The sequence below is a fragment of the Talpa occidentalis genome, unplaced genomic scaffold (genome assembly GCF_014898055.3).
Source record: "Talpa occidentalis isolate TD23 unplaced genomic scaffold, MPIMG_talOcc4v2.1 talOcc4.13, whole genome shotgun sequence".
NCBI lineage: Eukaryota > Metazoa > Chordata > Mammalia > Eulipotyphla > Talpidae > Talpa > Talpa occidentalis.
Genome location: NW_023601322.1, coordinates 48,937,267 through 48,961,138, shown reverse-complemented (window position 1 = coordinate 48,961,138; position 23,872 = coordinate 48,937,267). Strand labels below are relative to the sequence as shown.

The 23,872-nt window shown below is 34.6% G+C and overlaps 1 protein-coding gene across 2 annotated transcripts in view; it reads right to left on the bottom strand.

Annotated features, from left to right (window-relative positions):
• Positions 1 to 3,435: 3,435 nt before the first annotated feature.
• The window catches only part of NDUFV2 (NADH:ubiquinone oxidoreductase core subunit V2), a 65,007-nt gene continuing 44,570 nt past the window's right edge, over positions 3,436 to 23,872 (bottom strand). For both annotated transcript variants that reach the window (XM_037508830.2, XM_037508829.2), the window contains 7 exons: positions 21,145 to 21,210; positions 19,623 to 19,685; positions 19,417 to 19,533; positions 16,366 to 16,534; positions 14,975 to 15,084; positions 8,658 to 8,734; positions 3,436 to 3,586 (listed from right to left, as the gene is read on the bottom strand). In XM_037508830.2, the coding sequence (XP_037364727.1) occupies positions 3,493 to 3,586; positions 8,658 to 8,734; positions 14,975 to 15,084; positions 16,366 to 16,534; positions 19,417 to 19,533; positions 19,623 to 19,685; positions 21,145 to 21,210 (696 nt within the window). In that variant the 3' untranslated portion in view covers positions 3,436 to 3,492. The remainder of the gene's footprint in view (positions 3,587 to 8,657; positions 8,735 to 14,974; positions 15,085 to 16,365; positions 16,535 to 19,416; positions 19,534 to 19,622; positions 19,686 to 21,144; positions 21,211 to 23,872) is intronic.

Sequence of the window (23,872 nt, the reverse complement as noted above, 5' to 3'; positions counted from 1 at the left end):
ACCACGAGAGGGTAGCGGGGGTGCTGGCCGGAACTCCCGCCGACGTGCCCGGCGCTCCCCACCTCACCCGGGTGTCACCGCCTCCTCTCCGCCGCCACCCGCCCAAGGAGGAAAAAGAATCAAAGGGTGGGCCAGGAGCGCAGCGCAGGCGCCGCGGACGCTTCCGGGCCCGCGAGTTCTGCCATCACTTTTTGTGGCGACCGTGGCGGGGCCTGTGCCTGGAAACTTCTGGAAATGGTGGCGGCTATGAAGACTCTGTGTAGGGTATTCATATTATTTTTGCCGGGCTGAGTGGACGAGTATAGGGGCTCGGACGGGGTAAAGAGATGCTCGACGGGGGGCAGAGGCCAGGGCGGCTGCCCCCCGCGGTCTCGGCGGCGGAGGGCCGGGCCCGACGCCCTTGCTAGCGCCGCCGCGCGCCTGCGCGCCGCGGTCAGGGCCGCACCTGCGCTGGAACTCGCCGGGGCGGCCGCGACGCGCGCGCTCGCTGCGCCAGGTGGGGCCCCGGGGCCCGTCCGAGCTGCACGTTCTCGGGCACCTGCCCCGGGGACCGCCCAGATTCCCTACTACGCTCGCTCCCATTTCTTTTTCTTTCACGCTTTGATTGTGACCTTTTAAAAGATGAAAATTGTTACAACAGCCGGGATTGAGGATTTTGGAGGTAACTGCTCAGGTGCTTAAGTGTGAGGAAAATTTGCTGTCTCGGCGTACTAGCCGCGGGTGCTCCCATTTCCTTCTAGAAGCTTTTTATTTACATCGAGGTTAATCTGAGACAATTTGTACAAGCCTTTAAGCAACGAAAGGGTTATATAATCTGAGGGAAACCATTTTATTCTAACCTCCTTCTGGGAGCCTTTTGTTTACATCGAGGTTAATGCTACTTACTATTTATAAGAAGCTTTTGACCATTCCAGGGGTTATATAATTGGAGGGAAACCATCTCTCTCTTCGTTGGTTGTGGTCTCGAAATTCTTAAAGCACCCACGTGTGACTTAATGAGTGCAGTTACAAATTTGTCAACACAGAGACATTTCAGAAATGAAAGAAAACTAAATTCCAAGGTTACTATTTATAAAGCATAAAAGATCACTAGTTTTTCCTTTCCTTGGTCCCTGACTTTTCCCACCTGTAAACATGAGGTTCTCTGTTAATGAGAGCACTTTGTGGTTAGAGGTGGAATAGTGTTACTTTTAATCTGGACATTTATAGCATGAAATACGGGGGGCGGGGGAACCCACTAAAAATTGAACCAGCTTTGACAGCTCCTTACAAGTCATTGAGTTGACTCTTTTAACTGTCACAGGAGTAGGTAAAATAGTATGGCAATAACTATAGCACGAAGTGCCTCACTTCAACACTGAAAGTTAGCTAGTCTGCATTTGCTGAAATTTAGCCATAATTTATGACAGTACCTCCACTGAATACATGACTCGTTAGTTGTGATCGACACTACTGACTGCACTCAGTAGGACAACTGTAAAAGGTAAGTTCATAAAACAAATTATAAAAAAATTTTAATGTTCGTAACATTATAAAACGTTATAAATCAGTCACAATTTGTTATCTGAAAGGTTCAGATGAAACTTAAGCAATTTTCATTAAAATTGAAAACAAAACACGGTATTAGATTCTTTGCCAGATCCATGAAGAAAAATGTGAAGGAAGAAAAAGGTCCCTTCCTTTCATTCTCTGACCTTGAATTGCCTGGTTAAAATGCCTTTTCAAAAAGCAGCTATATATAGATTCTTCACCAACTGAAAATGTGAGAAGTTGAATATTTTGTTGGCTTTTGCCATTAAGGAGCAATTAGATTTCCTCCTCCAAATATCCCTTATTTTTAAACAACAGAGTCAGGAACTGAGAAGAGGAAATGAAAGAATGAGAGATGGTAAAAAAAAACAAACAAGCCCTCCTCTATCCCTACTTGTTTGAGAAATAGGCTGGAATATAGCTATCATCTCCAGCTCCCTATAACTGGGAAGAAAATTTTAATCACTGTGTTTATATACATTTTGAATCTTGGCAATGGAATTTCTCTACCAAAAATTTTTAAAAGCTAATGAGGAAACTCATTAAAACAAATTCTCTGTATAAAATTGATGATTTTAAAGGAAAATAGGCAAAAAAGATGAGTCAGGATGGATAATAAATTGCAGTACAACATAATCTATGTCTGCGAACCACAGAATATGTATTGACAATGGTATAGCAATGTCTGTAATTATAACCTAAAATTTTCTAATTTTAAATATTAACTCTTTAAATTGATAACCAGTGTGTACCCTATATTTTTCACCCAGTATCTGAAACCTCCTCACTTTTCTAATGAAGAAAAAAATTGTCAAAGTGCAAGACATTCTTACAAAAGTCAAGAGTAGCATTAATTTAATGGAATACCTGTTTTTCCAGAACTTTAAATAAAGGCTTAACAGTTAACAAAGAGAAGATACTATTTTAACAAAGGGACAAAAGTAACTAGTCAAAGTAGTTGCCTATGGGAAAGAGGTCACTATTGTGGAATGGAGGCATTCTTATTGTTACCTTCTAGTGCCATTGACAAATTAGTTATTGTTTACCTACTCAAGTAAAAAATTTTTAAAAACATTCTTAAATAATGCCTTTAAGTATCATAATTACTAATGAATAGTCTGTCACAAAAGCAAGGCCAGTGACTTTGTAAATCCTACAAGTGGGTTAGTTTAGATTTATCCCTATATTAAAATTGGCTATTAATTTTCAACTTTCAGAAATAATGTACTATAGTTTCTTGAACCAGATATAATACATAAAAGGTTCTTTACTTCTAACCTGCAATATATATTCAGCTTAAGTGTTTGTATATCCACTCACTGACCTTTCCAACAAGTGTACTTACTTTTTTTTGTTAAATCACTCATTAAAGGCACCACCTCAATTCCTTCCCCCTCCCAATTAATTTTTATATGCTTGCAGTGTGTCAGAATAGGCAAGGATAAAGTCAAAGTTTTTTTATCCTTAAAAGTGTTAAACAGTATACTTCTAGAGACAACTACCTTTTATCCTCCTTACACCTACAATCTGCTTGAGGTTTCACATACCAGATGGAAATACAGCAACAACTGTGTTCTGTAAATATAAAAACATTTAAAGGGAGCTTTATAGAAAGAGCATGTTAACTTAAGACTTGGCTATGGCTAAAATAAGAAAGCAAAATGTATTTGACAGAATTTGTCCTTTATAATAACCTAATATTACTGATAAAAGTGACCTAGTCTTGGAAATGGGTGACATTCAAGTAAATAGTTAACTTACTATGGAACAATGTCTTCATAGTAGAAGATAGCAAAAGACTTTAAAATGGAGCTTTGAAGAGTTAACATAGCACATACAGCTGCCAGTTACTAAGTTACCACTGTGTATAGAGAGCACAACAAACAAATAATTTAAAAAGTTTATGTAGGTAGGTGATTCATATTTTATTTCTCCAATAATATATTTACAGTTGAATATAAATTAAAGGCCTGCTTGCACACCAAAGCCAGGTCCTTTGGGTGGTTCAGTCAAAGAGGTCAGACCCCCAGCTGGCTCACAAGAGAAGCGTCCACTCCTGAAAAGAAAAATTAGTAATATTGAATTGACAAAATCCGTACTTTTAAAAAAGTACCATTTTTCACCTCACAACAGCCCAGTTAAGTAACTACTTTCCCCTCAAGAACTAGCACAATTTTCAATTCAAACATTTCAACTGCTGCAAGATAGTTTCTTCCTAATGTTAAATTTTATATTTTCATACATATAAAAACTCACCATAAATATAAAAGAAAAAAAAAAAAACACTAAGACTGGCTCCCATTTATTGAGAAGTGAGCACATGTTATTAGTTCATCTAATCTTTACAACAATGTCATAAGACAGGTAATTGGCGTTATTTTACAGATAGAGAACCCAAGGACTGAAGATTCAGCATCTGCATAAGTATCAGAGCTAAGAACTATGGCAAAAATAACCCAACACCAGAGAGCAGTTCTTAAAATTATGTTTTAGTAGTTAAACTAGTATACTACACATTTATTTCTTCTATATCTGACTTTTATTTAGATTAAGATCCCCTGTCACAGTGAACATAAAGGAATACAAACTTAAATGCTGTATTAGGATATAATACATAAATTGGATTCCCTGAGAAATCTGAAGATTTGGGAGGCTGTTCCTTAGAAGCAGTAAAGCAAAATCTATTTGTATTTATGTTCTAAAGGCTGTATTAGTAGTATTAATTTTTTAAAACACAAGTTCTGGACCAGGGTGACTGAGTATAGTAAAAAAGAAAACAAAGATAGTGATGTAGGAAAATACGAAGACAGGTACACACAGGTAGAACCCGTCTCTTTTATTCACCCCCACATATACCTCCCTCAGGTAATTGGTCAACATCTGCCCTGTCTGAACTGTGCTGCTGGAGGTTAGCTCAGCACCTACTTCTATTTCATCCCCCTTATTCCTTGGCTTTGTTAATTTACCTTGTTCCTGCACCAGACTTTAGCCGAAGAATTTGTTCAGTTTCTTTTTACTCTCTCTGGCTTTACCCTTCATGTTTTTTCATAAAGGTATCTTAAATTGTGCAAAATTCTAGGGGGTGCAGATAATATCTGAGATGTAAACAATAAAGACAGGCTACAAAATATACAAAAAATATAGGTGGTTGCTGGAGGGCAACTATAGAGAATAAAGTCACTTTTTTTATACTAAAAATTGGAGCAGTGGTGGATATATTTTAGCAATATTAAAATGATAAAGCACTAAACTTTGATAAAATAACTTTATAAAACTAAGTATGAAGAATTCAAATTGGATTTAAAATTGTTTTAGTAATTCATATTAAAAATAACCTCTATTAGTAACTTGAAAGCAGGTTTAGAAGTTATTTTCAGTGCTTTAACTGAAAATAAGAACAATCTCAGCAGCACAAATACTTATTATCCAAATAAATAAAAAGTATCTGTCTTACCATCAGTTTAATGTTTTCTTCCTAGCTATTATTAAATTATTAAAATAATTTAAAAAGCAGTTTTGAACCACATAAAGATAGCAATCTTTTACTAATTTGGCCAGGATAGATTTGATAATGGTACTCAGAAGTTAGTTTCTAATAAACCAGTTTAATTTCTCTCATAACTCAGACTAACTTCTTTCAACTATGTGAGCAGAGAGCTTTATAGAAGTACTAAAAAAGAATTAGCCAGATTTGGTCATTTTAAGAATAGCTATAACTGCATTTTGGTTATTACTGCTATCATTCTAGTTTCTCTAATTATCTTATATAGCCAAAAAAAATTTATTTGGGGAAGGGAAAGTAGTTCTTTCCATATGCCAGGAAGACATTCTAGAATCACCATGCCCAAATACAAAGCTTTATGTATTGGTGGACATTCTATACTTATTGAAAATAATCTCTGCTTTTTAAAGAGGTGATAAGTAGAAAATACAAATAGGTTCAGAAAGCTGAAACCTAGGACCCAGTAAAAAAAAATCCTAGTATTTACAATTACTGATAAACAACATTCCTATTAAATTAGTAATTGAAAATGCTTAATTATGGACTTTGTTCCTATTTATTAATGTTAAATTATAATGATCTGCTATATTAAAAACAGCAACAAACTCTAATTTCACCCCTGGTGGTCTCATCCAGACTTACAGATTGAAATACCCTTTATATAGTATCTGACAAATCCCCCCAAATTCATTCTTCCAGCCCTAATCTATGCCCTAAATTTCAGGCTCATATTTACCTTTCAGCCTTCTACCATCATGGATGTGTAAGAGGCACTTTGAACTTAGCATGTCCAAAACCAAGTCACCTTTTCTTCCCTAAACTTGCTCTACTTCTTATCTTCTCCATTTAGTTAAAAGTACTGAGATGCTCAGACCAAAAAAGAAATCACTCATGATTCCTCTACCCCCCCCCAACATCCACGAAATTTTAAACTAGTCCCCACACAGCAACTAAGACATTATTTTTAACTAGATCATTCATATCTCCCTACTGAAAACATTCCAGTAACAGTTTCCTACTAGATTTGGGATTTAACCCAAATTACTTATCTGGTCTCCTACCTTTGCATCTGGCTTTTTCTGACCACTTTTCTCCTCAATCAACTCACTGCAACAATACTGTAATCTTCTGTTTTTTCTCCAGCATCTTAATACATCCTCTTTACCCTCCCTGGAATAGTGTTCCTCAGGTTCTTTATGTGGGTCCTCAAGTCATGGCTCAAATGTCACCACTTCAGAAAGAAGTCTCTCCCCATATACCTACAATAATTCTCTATCTTTAACCCGGCTTTCTCTTCATAGCATTTATCACTCAGATATTACTGTAACATCTGAGGACTTTGCCTTCTTTGTAATTACTTGTATAACTTGAAATAGTGCCAGCATACTACAGGCACCCCAGAAATACTTGTGAAATAAATAATGAGGGAAAATAATAAAACAGACAAACTCTGATAGATTAATGCTGGATAAATATTGTGATTGATAGGTCACAATATTCACAAGAAAGGAAGCAGGAAGTTTCGTCAAACATTAAAATTATGACTATAGAATTTTAAGAAAGGGACATCTAAAGGAACCCAGTGGATTTCATGTGGAAATAGGCACTTGAGATATTAAAACAAGGACCCCCAAATTGAAAGAATATACAGGTTCAGTACAAATACACGAGTAACAGTAACTTATTTTTAAACATCTGAGTTTTATAAATTAGTTGAAGCTTGTAGAAAATATTACGAACTTTGTTTTGCCCCTAAAAATTTAAGTGTGGTCCCAAGAAGTGAGGAACTAGGAAGAGAATGCTGTACACCTCCTTAGAAAAACTATTCAAGTGTTGAAAGAAGTACATGTTTCTTAGAAAGGAAAGTTATAGTCAGTAGAGGCTAGCTTGCCTTTATAAACTAAAGTTATCCTGAATTGACCTCATTTTCTTATTAGGTAGGGTTAGTGATCTGCCAGTACACTGGGTACTTTTAGAGCACGGTTGACCCACTCATACCCTCCCACTTAGTAATTCAATGTTAGGGAATTGTCATTTATACAAAAGGTAAGAAAATATATTTTTAAATGTTTAAATATAAAAAAATTAAAATTTTTTTTTACACACTAGAGTATGTCATGAAAACCTATAAATATGTTGAAAGTGAAATTTTATATAACATAAGCAAAAAATATATAAAGGGATACAACTATATAAAAGCATGCAAACCCTTGCTAGTGTTAGGAAAGAATTTCAAATGAAGTGAACACACAGATATGGAATAGGGGTTTGTTTAGCAACAAAAGTTCAAGTTCATAATTGAAAGAAAACTAATTGGCATAACACAATTAAAGGATGAGAGCAGCCTGGATAAACAGTATTTAGGTTTAAACAGATCTAGGCATTAATTCTAAGTGCAATTAATGGCATAATGTATGCTGAATGTGAGTTGATGTAATTAGAACATGATACTCCAAGTACAATGTCTTGAACAAAGGATACAGTCCTACAATGATTCACACTGTTCAGCACATACCCCAAATACTGTGATTAGTTTAAATAACATATTTAGTCAAATCTACTGAGCAAATGAGGCAAAAACTGTCATTGAAAAACAATGAAAGAAGTGTGCATTTAAATCTGAGAAAAAGATACAAGGAAATACACTAGCCATCACTTGGGAAAGGTATGAAAATTATCTTGTACTTTTTCAAAAGGAAGAATTGGATCTGTTGGACCTCCCTGGTGGCGCAAGGTGTTAAGACACAACCTTATTAATTATGGGGCAATCCCCAGCACTGCAGCTCAAGTTTGATCCCTGGCCGGGAAGACGGCCCACATGGCATAACAGACCTCTCCTGGCTCATCCGCTGCTCCCCTCAGCAGTGTGTTTCAGTAGGTCTGCCTATTCTGCTCCCCACTCTCTCTGGTGAATCCTCTCATCCCCCCTACACACACACCTCTGGCCTATACCCCAGTTCTTGAATGCATGAATAAATAAATCTTAAAAAAAAAAAAAAAGAATAGGATCTTTAGAAATTACAGTGAAACTGTGAGTCACTTTTTTTTTTTTTAATAGAGGCATGTTTTTATTTATTTATTTGTTTGTTTGTTTTGTTTATACATGCACTGGGTACAGTCAGATGCGCGGGAGGGTGAGAGAATTCACCAGAGCCAGAGCAGGGAGCAGAGCAGGCAGAAGGACCGAAGTACACTGCTGAGGGGAGCAGCGGGTGGCAGGAGAGGTCTGCGTGCCATGTGGGACCCTCCTCCGGTGGCCGGGGAGCAGCTGGGGATCAAACCGGCGCCGCAGAGGCCGCAGGCAGCTTCGCAACCCAACGCTCAACCGCTGCGCCACCGGGGAGGCCCCCTGTGAGTCACTTTTTATTGGCATGAGTTTTTAAACAATGGAATAGATTTCCATTTGTCAGTAAATTTCCCTTCTCTATAAATATTCAATTAGATATCTGATGATTATCTGATAGGTTTTTACAGGAAAAAAATTGTTTTAGATGACAAGTTAGTTTAGGTATTATCTAATGCTCCTGCCAACTCCCAGAATCTAAGACATATTTTTTTGAAGTTTACCTGAAAGACTAATTTAGGTTCAGCCATTAAATTTTATTATATAAAAATAAAAGCATACCTTGGTCCAGGTTTTGGATTTTTGCCAGCCTTGAGCTCATCAATAATTTCCTCAATATCCTTAGGTGTCAGATCCTCCTAGAGAGAAAAAAAATTTTAATAGTTATACTAAAGTTACTTCAAATACTGTGTGATTTCACTTATATGTGCACAATTGAAAAAAAAGAAAAACTAAATTAAATAATTGAGGTTTTGGTGGTTACAGAGGCATGGGGTGGAGTGTAGGCAAAATGGAAAAGGAGGGTTAAAAAGTACAAACTCCCACCCATGAAATAATCAATCTATGGGGATAAAATGTACAGCAGGAGGACTATGGCTAATAATGATATACTGTATATTTGAAATTGATACATAAACTATTTAAAAAATGTATGTGATATGAGAAGTCATAATATATGCAAATACCAAATCATTACACTGTACGTCTGAAAGTAAAATATTACATGTTGATTATGCCTAAAATTTTTTTTTTTTTTTTAATAGAGGCATGTTTATTTATTTATTTATTTTGTTTGTTTGTTTTGTTTATACATGCACTGGGTACAGTCAGAAGCGCGGGAGGGTGAGAGAATTCACCAGAGCCAGAGCGGGGAGCAGAGCAGGCAGAAGGACCGAAGTACACTGCTGAGGGGAGCAGCGGGCGGCAGGAGAGGTCTGCGCGCCATGTGGGATTCTCCGCCGGTGGCCGGGGAGCAGCCGGGGATCGAACCGGCGCCGCAGAGGCCGCGGGCAGCTTCGCAACCCAGCGCTCAACCGCTGCGCCACCGGGGAGGCCCATATGCCTAAAATTTTTTAAAAGCAATAAAATTACTCCAGACTGTTAAAATCTCAGATCTAAGTGACCTGAGCTCCCAAAGTTTGTTTCTTTATTTGTAAACCTACTTAGGAGCATTTCTGAGGATTAAATGAGAAAATATCTAAAACAGAACAGTGCCACACACATACTCAACAAATGCTGGGTTCCTGAAGAAAAGAGGTGCAAATAATAACCACCAACGGTAGTCACAGTAACTGAAAAATAGATGCCTAATATCTGCCCCTAACTTAAAGATCTAACACTAATTCTGACAGTTTTTGTAATGGTCTTGCCTATCCAATCACCTTTTCAACCAAAACAAGCTTTATATTTAGTAAACTGTACACCTGCGTAGAATTTTCGCCTCAAGAAAGAACTCTGCAATTTAAAGTTAGAAATACAATTAAAAGAGATACTTGTGTGTACACCTAAATGAACTCTAGGTTTAATCAAAAGTCAGTAACAACAGAATGGGCAAGATTACACTCGAAGACGTCTAAATATTTTACCCTTTTCCTCCCTCCAAAACTGTAAAACATTTAAGTTTTGTAAGATTTTGGTTCTATATTAGAAAAATCATGATTCAATACTGTAGCTCCAGTATCTAGCCACACAGGTCTTTAGTATTTCCTGAATGACTAAGCATGTATAAAAATAAAAGGCTGCTTTTAAACTGCTAGAGGATAATTGGTTTATGGTTACAGATACTCAGAACCTCATATCTAGAAGGAATCTTTAGTCATCTAATGATTTTGTTCCCCTTCCAACTCTTTATTATGAAAATGTGAAAACTACACATGAATAACCACATTCCTATCATCTGAATTCATCAATTTTAAATTTTGCAATATTTGAATTATGCCTTTTTTTCTGGCTGTATCATTAAACAAGTTGCAGACATCATGATAGTTCATCTCTAATAATTCAACAGGCATCTCTGAAGAATAAGAACATTTCCTTATACACCTTAATGCTATTACCACTCCCATATAACACTAATTCATTAATAAAATCAAATGTCAAGTCCATATTCAAATATAGCCAATGATCCTCAAAATGCATCTCATGACTGTTATTTTCCTACGCAGAAGCCAGCCAAAGTTTACGTGACTATTCATTTTTACCTACTGGTCAAATAAGACCCATAAAAGTTAACTGTCTGGGTGCCAACGAGAACTGCCCCAATGAGCTTTGGAGTAAGCTGCACGGCTGCCGACTGGAACCTGGCATGGATGAACTTCCGTGGGCTTCCAGTATCACCCCACATTCTAAGTTCCAGGTGCCATGGCAACCAACTGGAAAATGCCCAGAACAGTGGGAGAGGAAGACATACACCAACAAAAGCCCAAACTACAGCACAGCAAACCCAAAACAAACAACGGGGAGAAAGAAAAATAAAAACTGCTAAGCAAGTCCGCAGGAAAACAATTCAAATCTCCAAAACCAAGTCATAAATACATGGAAGACATTTTCTTTCCATAACATACAGAATTCAAAATTGCCATAGTTATGAAAATCAAAGAATGGGAATGATGCAAAGACAACCCAGACAAATAGTTCAGAGATATGCAAGAAAAATCAGAAAAGCAATGATTGCTATGAGAAAATATCAATGAAAATAACATAGAAATTGAAACTTTAAAAAAATAATGGAATTGGAAGATGTGCAAAGGTCAATGGAGATGAAAAATTCTGGAGAAAATGAAAGAAGAATAAATAGAAAGTAAGATCAAACCAGTAAACCTAAATATTTGAACAAGCAAAGAATGAAAACAGAAAGAGATACAAAGGGGAAAAAATGAAGAAGCACTTTAAGAATTATCTGACACCACAAGAAGAGAAAGGGATCTGATAATTTATTTAAATAAATAATGGAAGAAAACTTCCCAAACTTGAAGAAGGAACAGAACATACAAATAAAGGAAGCTAAAAATACCAGACTTCTCTGAATGCTTTGGGCAAGAAGAAAATGGAGAAACATTTTAAATGCTCCAAGATAAAAATTGCCAACCAATTGGAAAAAAGGAGAACAAAAAAAATCCAAAGCAAACAGAAGGAAATAATAAAAATTAGAACATAAATAAATGAAATAGAAATCAAAAAGACAGTTCAAAAGATAAAAGTTGGTTCTTCGAAAAAATAAAATAGACAAATCTCTCCCTAGGCTTATGAAGAAAATGAGGGAGAAAAGGAAAGAGAAGTTACAACACTGCAGATATTCATAGGATAATAAGAGATTACTGAATATTTATATGCAAACAAGTTCAACAACCCAGAAGAGAGGGACAGAGTCTTATAATTATACAGTCATCTATGACTGAACAGGGAAAAAACAGAAACCCCAAACAAACCAATCACAAGGAAGGAAATGAAAACAGTAATCAAAACTCTCCCTAAAAATAAAAGTTCAGGACCAGAGGTTTCACAAATGAGTTCTACCACTTTGAAATCTATCACGCTCAGATTCTTTGAAAAAACTTATAAAGGAGCACTTCCAAACACATTTTAAGAGGTCAACATTATGCTAACACCAAAACCAAACAAACATAACACAAAGCAACTACAGATTAACCTCTGTAATGAACACAGATGGAAAAATCCTCAATAAAATCTTAGCCATCCAAATTCAACAAATGCATTAAAAGGATTACACATCACAATCAGTGGGATTTATACCATAAATACAAGAATGGTTCAATAACCAAAAACGAATTGATATAATTTACCATATTAACAAAATGGAGAGTAAAAACTGGATGATCATATCAACAGATGCTGATTAGAGTCAACAAAGAATTTGATAAGATTAAGCATCAATATTAATGATGAAAACCCTTGGAAAAATTGGGGATAAATGAATTACATATCTTAACATAATGAGCTAAAAGAAGAATCTAAGAAGCCATCCCAGTTATTTTACAAAAAAAAAAAAAAAGGAAAAAGAAAAGAAATTGAAGGATATTACCTGCTGCTCATGATTTGGAAGAATCAACAGTGTCAAAGTAACAATCCCACCCCCACATCAATTTACTGATTCAAATGTTGGTGAGGATATGGTGAAAAAGGAACTCTCCTACATTGCTAGTGGGATTGCAAACTGGTCCAACCACTTTGGAAAGCTGTCCAGAGGTTCCTCAGTCTACTAAAAATGGAGCTAACATTTGACCCAGCAATTCCACAATTAGGGATCTACCCAAAGGACACAAAAACACTGATTCAAAAGAACACCTGTACCCCTATGTTTATTGCAGCACTATTTATAATAGGTAAAACCTGGAAACAACCCAAATGTCCAAAAATAGATGACTGGATTCAGTCATCTATTTTGAAGATGTTTTATATAAACACACAACGGAATATTACTCAGCAATCAAAAAAGATAAACTCATGCCATCCGCAGCAACATGGATGGAGCTAGATGGAATTATGCTCAGTGAAATAAGTCAGAAGGAAAAAGAAAAATATCACATGGTTTCACTTATAAGAGGAACATAGGGGAACCAAATAAGACATCAGTGTAAAAAAAAAAAAAAAACAATACAAAACAAAAACAGACAATTATAAACCAGAGACATCCTGCAGGAGAGGAAGAGAGAAAGGGAATAGGGGGGAGGGAAGAGCACAGGAGACTGGTGATGGTGCACGGGAACACTGGTAATGGAAATTCCATGGGGACAACACGGGTGGAGGGGGGGAGGAAAGCAAATATTTAAAAATGAACAATGATGTAAAAAAGAAATAATGTTTGGGCCTCCCCAGTGGCGCAGCGGTTGAGCGCTGGGTTGCAAAGCTGCCCGCAGCCTCTGCAGCGCTGGTTCAATCCCCAACCGCCGGCAAGGGTCCCACATGGCGCGCAGACCTCTCCTGCCACCCGCTGCTCCCCTCAGCAGTGTACTTCGTCAGTCTGCCTGTTCTGTTCCCCACTCTGGCTCTGGTGAATTCTCTCACCCTCCCGCGCTTCTGACTATACCCAGTGCTTGTAGAAATAAATCTTTTTTTTTAAAAAAAATTTAAAAAATTAAAAAAATAAAATTGTACATTTCTACTTCAGGCATCATGGCAGGCCAACTATCCTGACTGAAATTCCTGTTCTAACAACTAATAATGCTGAATAAAATAAAAACTTAAATTTCACCAATATGCTGACAAGAAAAAAGGTATCCAGAATCAATAAACTCAAGGAAAATCCAGAGAGACAGGCAAAATTAGCTTCAGGGTTTCATAACCCAGAGTAGCAAGAAACCAAGCCTCAAGTCAAAGATGACCTTTAAAGCCAAAGTTAAGACCTATAAAATGCTATTATCTCTATATAAGGGAAAACTAGAAATTAAACTGTCTCTCAAAAAAAGGAACCAAAAAACCAAACAAACCAAAAAATTCCTAGTCTGGAATTTTACATATTGGGAGGAAAGAGGAAATATAAGAAGAGTTTTCTTTTGGGTCAATTGTATTTCCAGAAGCAAGACAGAAGCAAAACAAATCCCATCCCGAATAATTCCTCCTTTAATGCAGACTTCAAAGAATTTCTAGAAGCAAAATTTCTAAGACATATGAGCTAGAAAGATATTATGGCTGAAAAAATATGATTTAATTAGGGCAGGAAGCAAATTACAGTTAACTAAAAAACTTCACACACTTGCATTAAGAATAGTTCTTTTTTGGGGGAGTGGGGGGCGGGAGGGGAGGGACTGGGGTCAGAATGGGGGGGTTGCAAATGTATGGGGAATATAAAAATAAAATTTATTATTTAAAAAAAAAAGAATAGTGATCAGTTCTTGTTCCACATTCAAGCTAGTGATAAAAAAATCCATGACCCTTTAACGTGTTAAAGAATATACTCTAACAAGAAAACAGAGCACTACAATCAGAGATGTTTTTGAAGCCAGATAAGTTACTGCAAAATTGATACAGAAAAAAAAAAAAAAGAAAGTTCTTTTTAAAGTATGTCAAAAAAGAAATCAAAATGCAAATTTGAAAATATTTAAAACTACATAAAATACTACTTCTCAAAACTTGTGACATCCAGCTAAAGCAGTGCTTAGAAAGACTATGATGAGTGTGGCCACAAACATTTAAAAAGTTTAAGAATATGTATGGAAAGAATACACCCTAAATTTATGATAGTGATGTTATCTCTAGGAATCAAAGGAAAGAAAAATGATTCTAGGTGGGGGCACCACTCTATAACTAAACCTACTTCTACAAATAGTACTGATAAAAATAATTACACCTGAAATAGATGTGGCAAACTGATGAATTAAGTCTTGGTGGTTATTTTCCATAAGTATATGTAAATTAGGTTTTTCACATTTTATGAGTTTTAAAGATGTCATCATCTTCTGGAATTAAATGCAAAGATGTTTAAAGATAATTTTTTAAAAAAATTTCTGGATATTTAGTTTTCAAAAAAACTTCTAAATGAATAATTCAGAAACAAACACCTATAGGACAGGAAACTGATATTTAAAATATTTTAAATACAACATCACACAACTTTAAATTCTATTAAGTAAAATACTCACATAGTAGTTGTCATTTATTTGAACCATTGGTGCATTTACACAGGCTCCTAAACATTCCACCTCTATAAGAGTGAAAAGTTTATCAGGTGTAGTCTCCCCAACTTTTATTCCTAAAAATATAAATAATTACTGTAAGGACCAACTTTAACAAGAACACAATAAAGAGACAAAAAGTATTCAAGAACATCAAATGTCTTTAAAAAATTCTGTGTTAGTCTATGGGGACTACACGAGGGGGAAGCAAATATTGTTTAAAAATGAAGAATGATATAAAAAAAATTAATAAAAAAAATTCTGTTATCAAAGAGCACTCAAAGATTTAAATGAACTTGTTTCTTTTAAAACAATCAAATTTAAGAGGGCTCATTTCCAGTGTTTGTTGTTATACAGCAATGCATCAGACTGCATTGTTTTGATCACTATAATTAACCTACTAAATTCAATCACTATCAGTTTGGCTAATGTCCGAAATTATTACGATTATGAGGAAATTAGGTACCCTCATATCTCTAGGGAAGGCATTTGGGGAAAATACAGTAAAATCTGACCCTGCAATTCTATTACTTGTAAACAACCTCATTATACAATAGAGAGATATGCAAAGATGCATATACATAAAAGTAACTGAGAATAACTTTTAATAGAAAATGATGTAGACATATATGCTATAGTCAAAATAAAGCACAAAACCCACACATTACATTAATGTCCTTAATAATTAAAACAATTGAAATGACATAAAATCTGAAACTAATATATCCATTTATTACTAGAATTTGTACCTTAGAAGCGTGGGTGGGGTTTTATTCAGACATCTGTTTTGTTTTATGTATTTCAACATCGCCCAACTATTTTCACAACATGCAAGTAACTTTATATTCAGTTGAGACAACTTCATTTTTTTTTGACATATAGCTATAAATATAACTATGGCATTTTTCTATGGAAAAGTGTCCTTTCATTTTATAAATGCCACTTAACATCTTATTTAAAATTTCCCTTTCTGAAGCACTCTTACTATTCTTACATCATTCTTGTTCCAAGGATCATTTAAAAAATATATGGACAATAGAGTTACTTCTTTGTGTATCACATACTTTCACAAAGTAAGTACAACTTAATTTTTAAGACAATGAAAACTGTGAAAACTCCTAGAAGCTTTTCAAATGTTGTTAATGATTTATAAGGTGAAAACTCAGCTTTGAGGCTGAGAACTAAAGAAGAATACAAAAAAATAAAAGGGAATAAAAATGAGTAAACAGTAAAAAAAAAAGTATAGGTAAATATAAATCCAAAAGATAAAACAGCTGAAAATTTTATGAGGAATTAGATTAAATCTAGAAAGACAATTCTATTTTTCATAAAAGCTATAAATATAATGTATCCCATACCAAGTTTTTTCTGGATGGCCTCCAGTATGCTGTCAGAGTTTCGAAGCATGCAAGGTGTAGTAGTGCAGACCTGTATGTGATACTTTCCAACTGGTTTTCGGTTATACATTGTATAAAAAGTTGCTACTTCATATACTCTCATTGGAGGTACTTGTAAAACTTCTGCAACCTAAAACATTAGGAAATTTTTTAAGTAACATAATTACAATGTGTACTGAGCTTTAGTTAAGTTGTAAAAAGCATAATTTCAATATTTCTTCAGTTTGATGAAAACTTCTTCAAAAGCAGAAAATACACCTGTATTTGATATATACCTTCAATTTTACAGCTACCTTACATTCAAACAGCACAAAGCCCAGGTGTAATAGTTACACCACTTTCTTCTCCCCCTTTTACTTAACCCCTTGTCTTTGCAAAAGGATCATTTTCTTTTTAATTCAAGTCTTTCACTGTGAAGAATTTCTTTGATCACTTCAACTCTTGTATTTTATAATTTTATTTCATGAATGGCAAAAATTCAGTGGCCAAATGCCAATATATTAAACAATTATATTTTAAACCTTTCAGTGATTTTGCAAAACAGCCTTGATGGTGCCGGGGTACTGGTATACTGAGTGCACAGAGTATGGCCAAAGAAAAAAGGTTCAGAATAAAAGCTCACCTATTGGTGCTTATTTGTTTTCATATCTACATATTTATATATATAGATGCACACCAGATATGGATACACAGCTCTCCAGAAAAATCTAAATACTTCTTCTATTTCCCATTATAAATCTTTCTACAAAATCTGGATTCTTACAGTTATTTATAGAAAATAAGTGTTTTACTTATAGGGCTTTAGGAACAAGGGAATTACTGAGCACAACCCCCTTGGTTAGGGCAAGCCTGTTAAGATGATTTTTTAGCTCTTGCTAGGGTTGGTTCATATACAGTATATCATGACTATAATCCTGACTACAACTTTCTACAGTCATCTAATATCATTAATCTATCATTAAGATGAATCTGTTTTATGATTTAATATCTGGCATTCTCAAAAATTATGCATATATTTGTGGCTGGTCATTAAAGAAAAGCTTGTTAAATGGTTTTTCAGACGACAAATATATTGAACTTTTTCATATCAGGAATTCTAAAGTAAACATATTTTCAAACGACAACTAATCACAGCTCACTTGTGAAAGATAAAAAAAATGTGTTAATTAATTCATAATACCAAACCAGGCAGATACCTCTTAATCTAGGGAGTCCTCTCAAAATACACACAGTGGAATCCTACCTCTGAAATAATTGGATAAATCTAGAGTAAGGCCTCACTTTCTAATTCGAAATGATTTTCCAGACTACTGCCACATATCTTGCTATGCCTTACAGATGACTAAGGAACTAATAAACACATGAGCTTCTGAAACTTTTGTTCTAAGGTTGGGCTTTTTGGGGGTGGGGGGGGCCTTACAAAGAAGAGTAACATTAAAACAAAAGTCTCAGGGTCTCCCTGGTGGCACAGCGGGTTGAGCGCCCGTGCCGTGAAGCTGTCTGCTCGGGTTCGATTCCTGGCCGTCCAGGGAGAAACCCACAAGGCAAGCAGACCTTGCCTGTCTCGCCCGCTGCTACCCTCAGCAGTGTCCTTGGTCCATCTCCCTGTTCTGCTCCCTGCTCTGTTTCTGGTGAATTCTCTCACCCTCCCGTGCCTCTGACTGTACCCCAGTTCTTGTATAATTTTTTTTTAAAAGGCTCAAATGTAAAGTAGAAAGGATATTATATTCTGTTTCCTCCCTCTCACACATACACATACAATTTTAAATAAAATATTTTAAAAATGTTCTCAAATTAGTTTCTCATTTTATTTTGCTCTGCTCAGCTTGCCATCATTAAAAATGTGAATTTTTGCTACAAAAAAGTACCTATTATTGGAAATGTACCAAAAATCATTATTTAGAATACTGGTAGCACATTATAAAAATCAGTGTAATATAGAAAACCCCAAAGTAATTATTGAAAAAATAGCCACTTGCTATGCTTACTTTAGCACAGTACCAACCAAACTTGCTTCATGATATTCTTCAGAGTCAAAAAAAAAATACTAAGGGCCCACAACAGTGCTAGGGTACTGCACTAGTGCAAATTAAAACAACAAACTAAATCTAGAAGTTACATTTAATATTTCATGTAATAAACTGAGGACATTCATTTTTCCAAGAAAGATAATGTTCTAGCCTAATAGTTACAACCATCTAAAATGTAGAGAGAGGTAAGAATAAGACTGGTCAAACAGAAATACACTGAATTGGAAATGGGTTCCCCCCTACTCTATCACTTAGAAATCACAACATAATAATTACAAGAGATCTACCTAGTCCAAAATTTTTACTGCAGATAAGGAAATAAGTCCAAAGAAAAAGTTAGCTCTCTTAGCTCAAAGTCAAACACACTTTCCATTATATTACATTGACTATAAAGAGTATTATGAAGCAAATTTGGTTGGTGCTGTGCTTAGTAAACATAGCAAGTAGCTATTTTTTTCAATAACTATTTTGTGATTTTCTATGTTACTTACATTGATTTTTATATTATGCTACCAGTATTCTAAATAATGATTTTTTGGTACATTTCCAATTATTATTATTAAAATTAATGATTTTAATTATTAATCTAATTAATTTGTTTTAGCAGATCCTTTTCTCTATAACTCTAGTGGTACATTAATTTTCAGAACATCCTGACAGCAAAATTATATATATATATTTTAGATCTTTCATCTTTATTATGGCCATTGCTCTCAAAAACGGGGTGAAAAGAAAACTCTTTCACCATAATGCTTTTACTATTTCCTGCAAGTTTAAAAATTCCACCTTCTAAGGTCTCTAGATTACTAAGGGAACCAACAAAAACACAATTAGAGGAAACATATAAATGGTTCAGGGGCTTCAACCTTCTAGATTCTAACTAGACTATCAAATTAATGACTATCAAAGAAATTTCTAGATAAGGTCAGTTTAGATACACAATTACTCCCTTTCCAATCTAAGACAAAAATGAATTCATTACCTTGTTCATAGCAGAGATGGGCAACCATCCATTCTGTCTTTGGGCTAAATCCAGAACTGGAAGCACAGCTGCTGCTTTATGTCCTTCTGGGTAGTTCTTTACAATTGCTTCTATCCTCTTTATCAAAGAAAAAGCATCTATTTTTATATATCTGGAAGATACTAAATATTTTTTAAATCTACTATATAATGTTAATGCTGTCATACCTTATAGTTTTCTGGTGTGAAATCAAATGGAGTATCTGGGTTATTCTCAGGAGTATCTCTGTGCTATATATCATAGGGGAAAAAAGTTGTCCAAAATGATTAAAACCCTCTTCAAAAGTGTTAACTTTGTACATTTTCACATTACTAGATAGTTTAATCTCTTAAACTTTAATTCCAACATGATATATATATACTGGCCTATCTTTCCATCAAAAAAATAGCTAACATTATCAAACAACCAAAATTATTAAACACATTTAATGAGTATGATTACCAAAGCATTATGAAAAGGATTCAACATTTTAGAAAAGTTTTAAAAATCACCCTTAAAAGGGTAAGAGTGGTTATTTTTGGACCAAAAAACAAAAAAGTGTTAGCCAACTTGATAAGATAATAAGATCTTTTAAGGTAATTACCAAAACATTAGCAATTATTGGAAGCCTTATAAAGTTGACACAAAATTTTAATTGTGAATATAAGTACATTTTCCCAAAATAGATCATGTCAGGTTGTCAAAGTGACACACTATTTTAGCAAGGGTACAATAACCACCATATCTTCTCCATATAAATAGAAACTAGCCAGAAACAAGTAGCTTTATTTCTTCTCCATGAAAGAGTAGGCCCCTTTCAAAAACTGACAAATAGCATGTCAACAGGAAATCAAATGAGTCACATTGAGATTAACACTTATATTGAATAATGTTTTGTATGTATGGTGAACACAGAGCTGAATCCTTTAATATGTTAATAACCCTTACTTTTTCAAGGACATGAAAAAATGGAATGAAAACAATCTTTGGGCAATGATCTCAAATATGTCTTTAAACAAAAAATGACAAAATATAAAACAGGAAACTGCTTATCAATAACATGGCTAACTCATTTATTAAGATTCAGCCTGGAAATAACTCAGCTTACAAAACTGTACCACAAACCCAAAATCATACAATTCTACTAAATTTCCTTTAAACAACATTAGATTAATCCCTGAAAACTGTAGCTAGTCACAGCTAAAGGGATATATTATCTTATCCTTTCTGAATTATACAACTAAGCTGGAATGTTCATTGACCACTGCCTGTAATTAAAGCCTGGAAACCAAAAGTATAAAGCCAACTGCCAGTGTATTCACTGTATACTAAAAAATGTAAGTTTCAAACTAGTGTCATTTGGGGATTCCCCAAGTTGCAGTCTCAGAAATATTCAATGAGCCAATATGACTGATTATTAAGAACCCAAAGTATAACTAGAAATCACATTAGTGCAAACAGCAATTTCACCAAAGAATAACCTAAATTCTTATTCCCAGAGTTGACCTGGTGCCAATTTAAACATGAGAGTTTCAACTAGAACCACGCAGCATCTTTTGAAATGTAGCTAATTCAAAAAGCTGTATCTAAATTTCCACAATGGCAAACATAAACCAAAGACGTGTTAGTGTCTATGATAGTTTGGATTATTACAGCAGATTCACTAAATTTTCAAGTCTTCACTCAAAAGAAACCTAAGTAATTACTTACCACAAATAAGGCTCCTCCAGCTCCATTTTGCACAGCCGTCTTATGCACATTCCTTATATGTCGTCCCTAAAATTTTAAGAAAGTTCAGTAAATCACAAATCTTAAATAATTTTTCATAAGGAAATAAAGATTCACAATTACAAAAAATGAAATGAACTAAAAGATCTTAGGAGATATGGTCTGCTACCTACCCTGCCACATCTATTAAAGGAGTTAGAGAGTAATGGAAACCCTAAGGTTAAGATTAATTGTGTGCCCAAAGTCACACACAAAAGTCAATGGAAAAAACAGAACCAAACCCAAACATCAAGTACTGTATTCTTTCTACTATATACTGTTGGCATACATCTGGAGACTTAATGTACCAGTAAGTTACTGCTTTTCACTTTTATTTGAATCAAGTTGAATGCCAGCCTTCTCTTAATGTGGACCTTTATAAATGTTTTTATTCTGTACAAATGAGTCATACAGCATTGTACAAATGAGTCAACTGTACCCCTCTTTTTAATTCTTTACTAAATTAGTTGAGAAACTTTAGACAAAAAAGTAGTTTCAGAAGCTATTTACGATGCTATGCAGAGTAACCATGCTCAACTGTTTTGGAAGGAATCCATTTGATTACCCTCTCCAACGCCCTGTTGGCCATCCCCCCCTCTTCTTTACCTTATACTCCCTGAATAGTAATTCAACTATTGTTCACAAATCCTCCAATTTCTGAATTCTACCAAGCACAGATGTAGAACACTGGATTAAACCAAGCGTGGAACTGGCAGAGTTGAACAATTCAAAGACGGCAGACATAATAAAAAAGTTTAAGCAGTGATATAATATCACCATAGATTTAACTTCAGGTACAGAATGTGACACATATATAAAATACAGGAGTGATAAATACCAATTTTAGGGTAGTGGAGGGGAGAGATAATACAATCAGGGAGCAGTATACAAGGGGACTTCAACTGTGTTGGTTTTCTTTCTTAGGGAGCAAGTAGATACAGTGTCTATTATCTTGTTTTGTTTGGGGTTTTTTATTAGTGTCTGAAATAAGTAACTTATTTTAAAAAAGAATGCAACACATATTAAAGATACAGTTGTTACTAAACTTTTATCCAATGTCTTCCAAATTGTTCAGTTAATATATTAATTATAATAAACACAAAGTAACTTCTATATCCCTGATTTGTCTGTCTAGAACCTGGACTGAGAGAAACATAAAAACTAAGGCCATAATTCCCAAATACCATAAAAACATTCTCACCATAAAGCTTTAAAAATTTAACTGAAACTAAATTTATAAGATAGTCTCTTACATCACTTCAGCTGAGGTTTTTTTTTTTTAAGTCAAAGTGATTTTTATTGAGTAACACCGTAAGTTACTTAATTCACCGGGAGATCAAAAGATTTCATAATAAAGCAAGGAAGGATTAATTTAAGAGTAGGAAAAGTACCCAATCCTTTCTTCTCTTCACTCTGAATCTTAACATTTTTATTTTTATTTTTTTTCTGACTTTTTAATCCATGCCCCCACTTCAAGGTAGGTTGTCATCAGTGCTCCATTCTGTCCTAAATTCTTTCTACACAAGTTTCATATTAGATATTGTATCCATTCTGAACTCTATGCTGACTCATGAATTTCCTACACATTTTATCACAAAAATTAACAGCCGGAAGAAATCATAAATGCATATAAATCAATGAAAAAGTATGTAAACATGAAGAAAAACTTCACAGAACTCAGTTAATAAACTGACTTGTAATTAAAAAAAAAAGCAATGTATAATGAGATAACATTTCCAGCTATCAAATAAGTAAAAAATTTTTAAAAGAGAATATTCAATTATGTTAAGACTATGAAGTAGATATGTGTATACATTACTTAAAACTGATACAACTTTTGATGAAAGCAAAGTAGATATGGTGTATGGACAGACTATAATTTAACCTAGTAATTCTACTATAAGAAATTTATCCTAAAGAATAGTATAAAACATGGATAAAGGCTTATATACTAATATGTTCTCTGTCTTTCTTATACGATAGCAAAACATAAGCAACCAAAAAGCTTAATATGGGGAATTTTTCATTAACTATAAATAATTCTAACAAAAATCACTATATAGCTATCAAAAATTACTATTTCCTAAAAATAGTGACACAGAAAGCAGTACTTATGCCATAATCACAAATGAAAAAATATCAGGGTTAAAATCTCTAAGTTAAAACAGTTTCAATTTTAGGTCAGTATTTGATCCCTATCTCATTAATTCAGGATCTCGAGGTACCTTTACTTAAAATAAAGCAACATAATCTTGAAAACTGGCCTTTAAGCCTATGTATTAGAAAATATTGGAAAATCTATTCTGAGAACTCTCTGGCTAACCTATAACCCTGGATATACACATGAGTTTACAGGACACTTCTATTCAAACAAAGCATTTTAAAGTCCAAATTGCTGGCCACAAACTACTGATTGAGAATGTCAGGAAAATGCCGCTAAGTTATAAAAAAGAGCATTTCATTCAGATTGTTTTTATCAAGATGTGGATTTAGATAACCACTCTACCACTTACTAACATGTGACCTTACACAAGACATTTTTCTGTAAATCTCAATTCCTGCACCTGTGAAGTAGATTTTCACTTGAAATGTTTTGAGATTTGAATAATAGTTTCCCTGAAAGTACTATATAACCTATTATATCATTATCATCTGCACAGCTGACATGGGG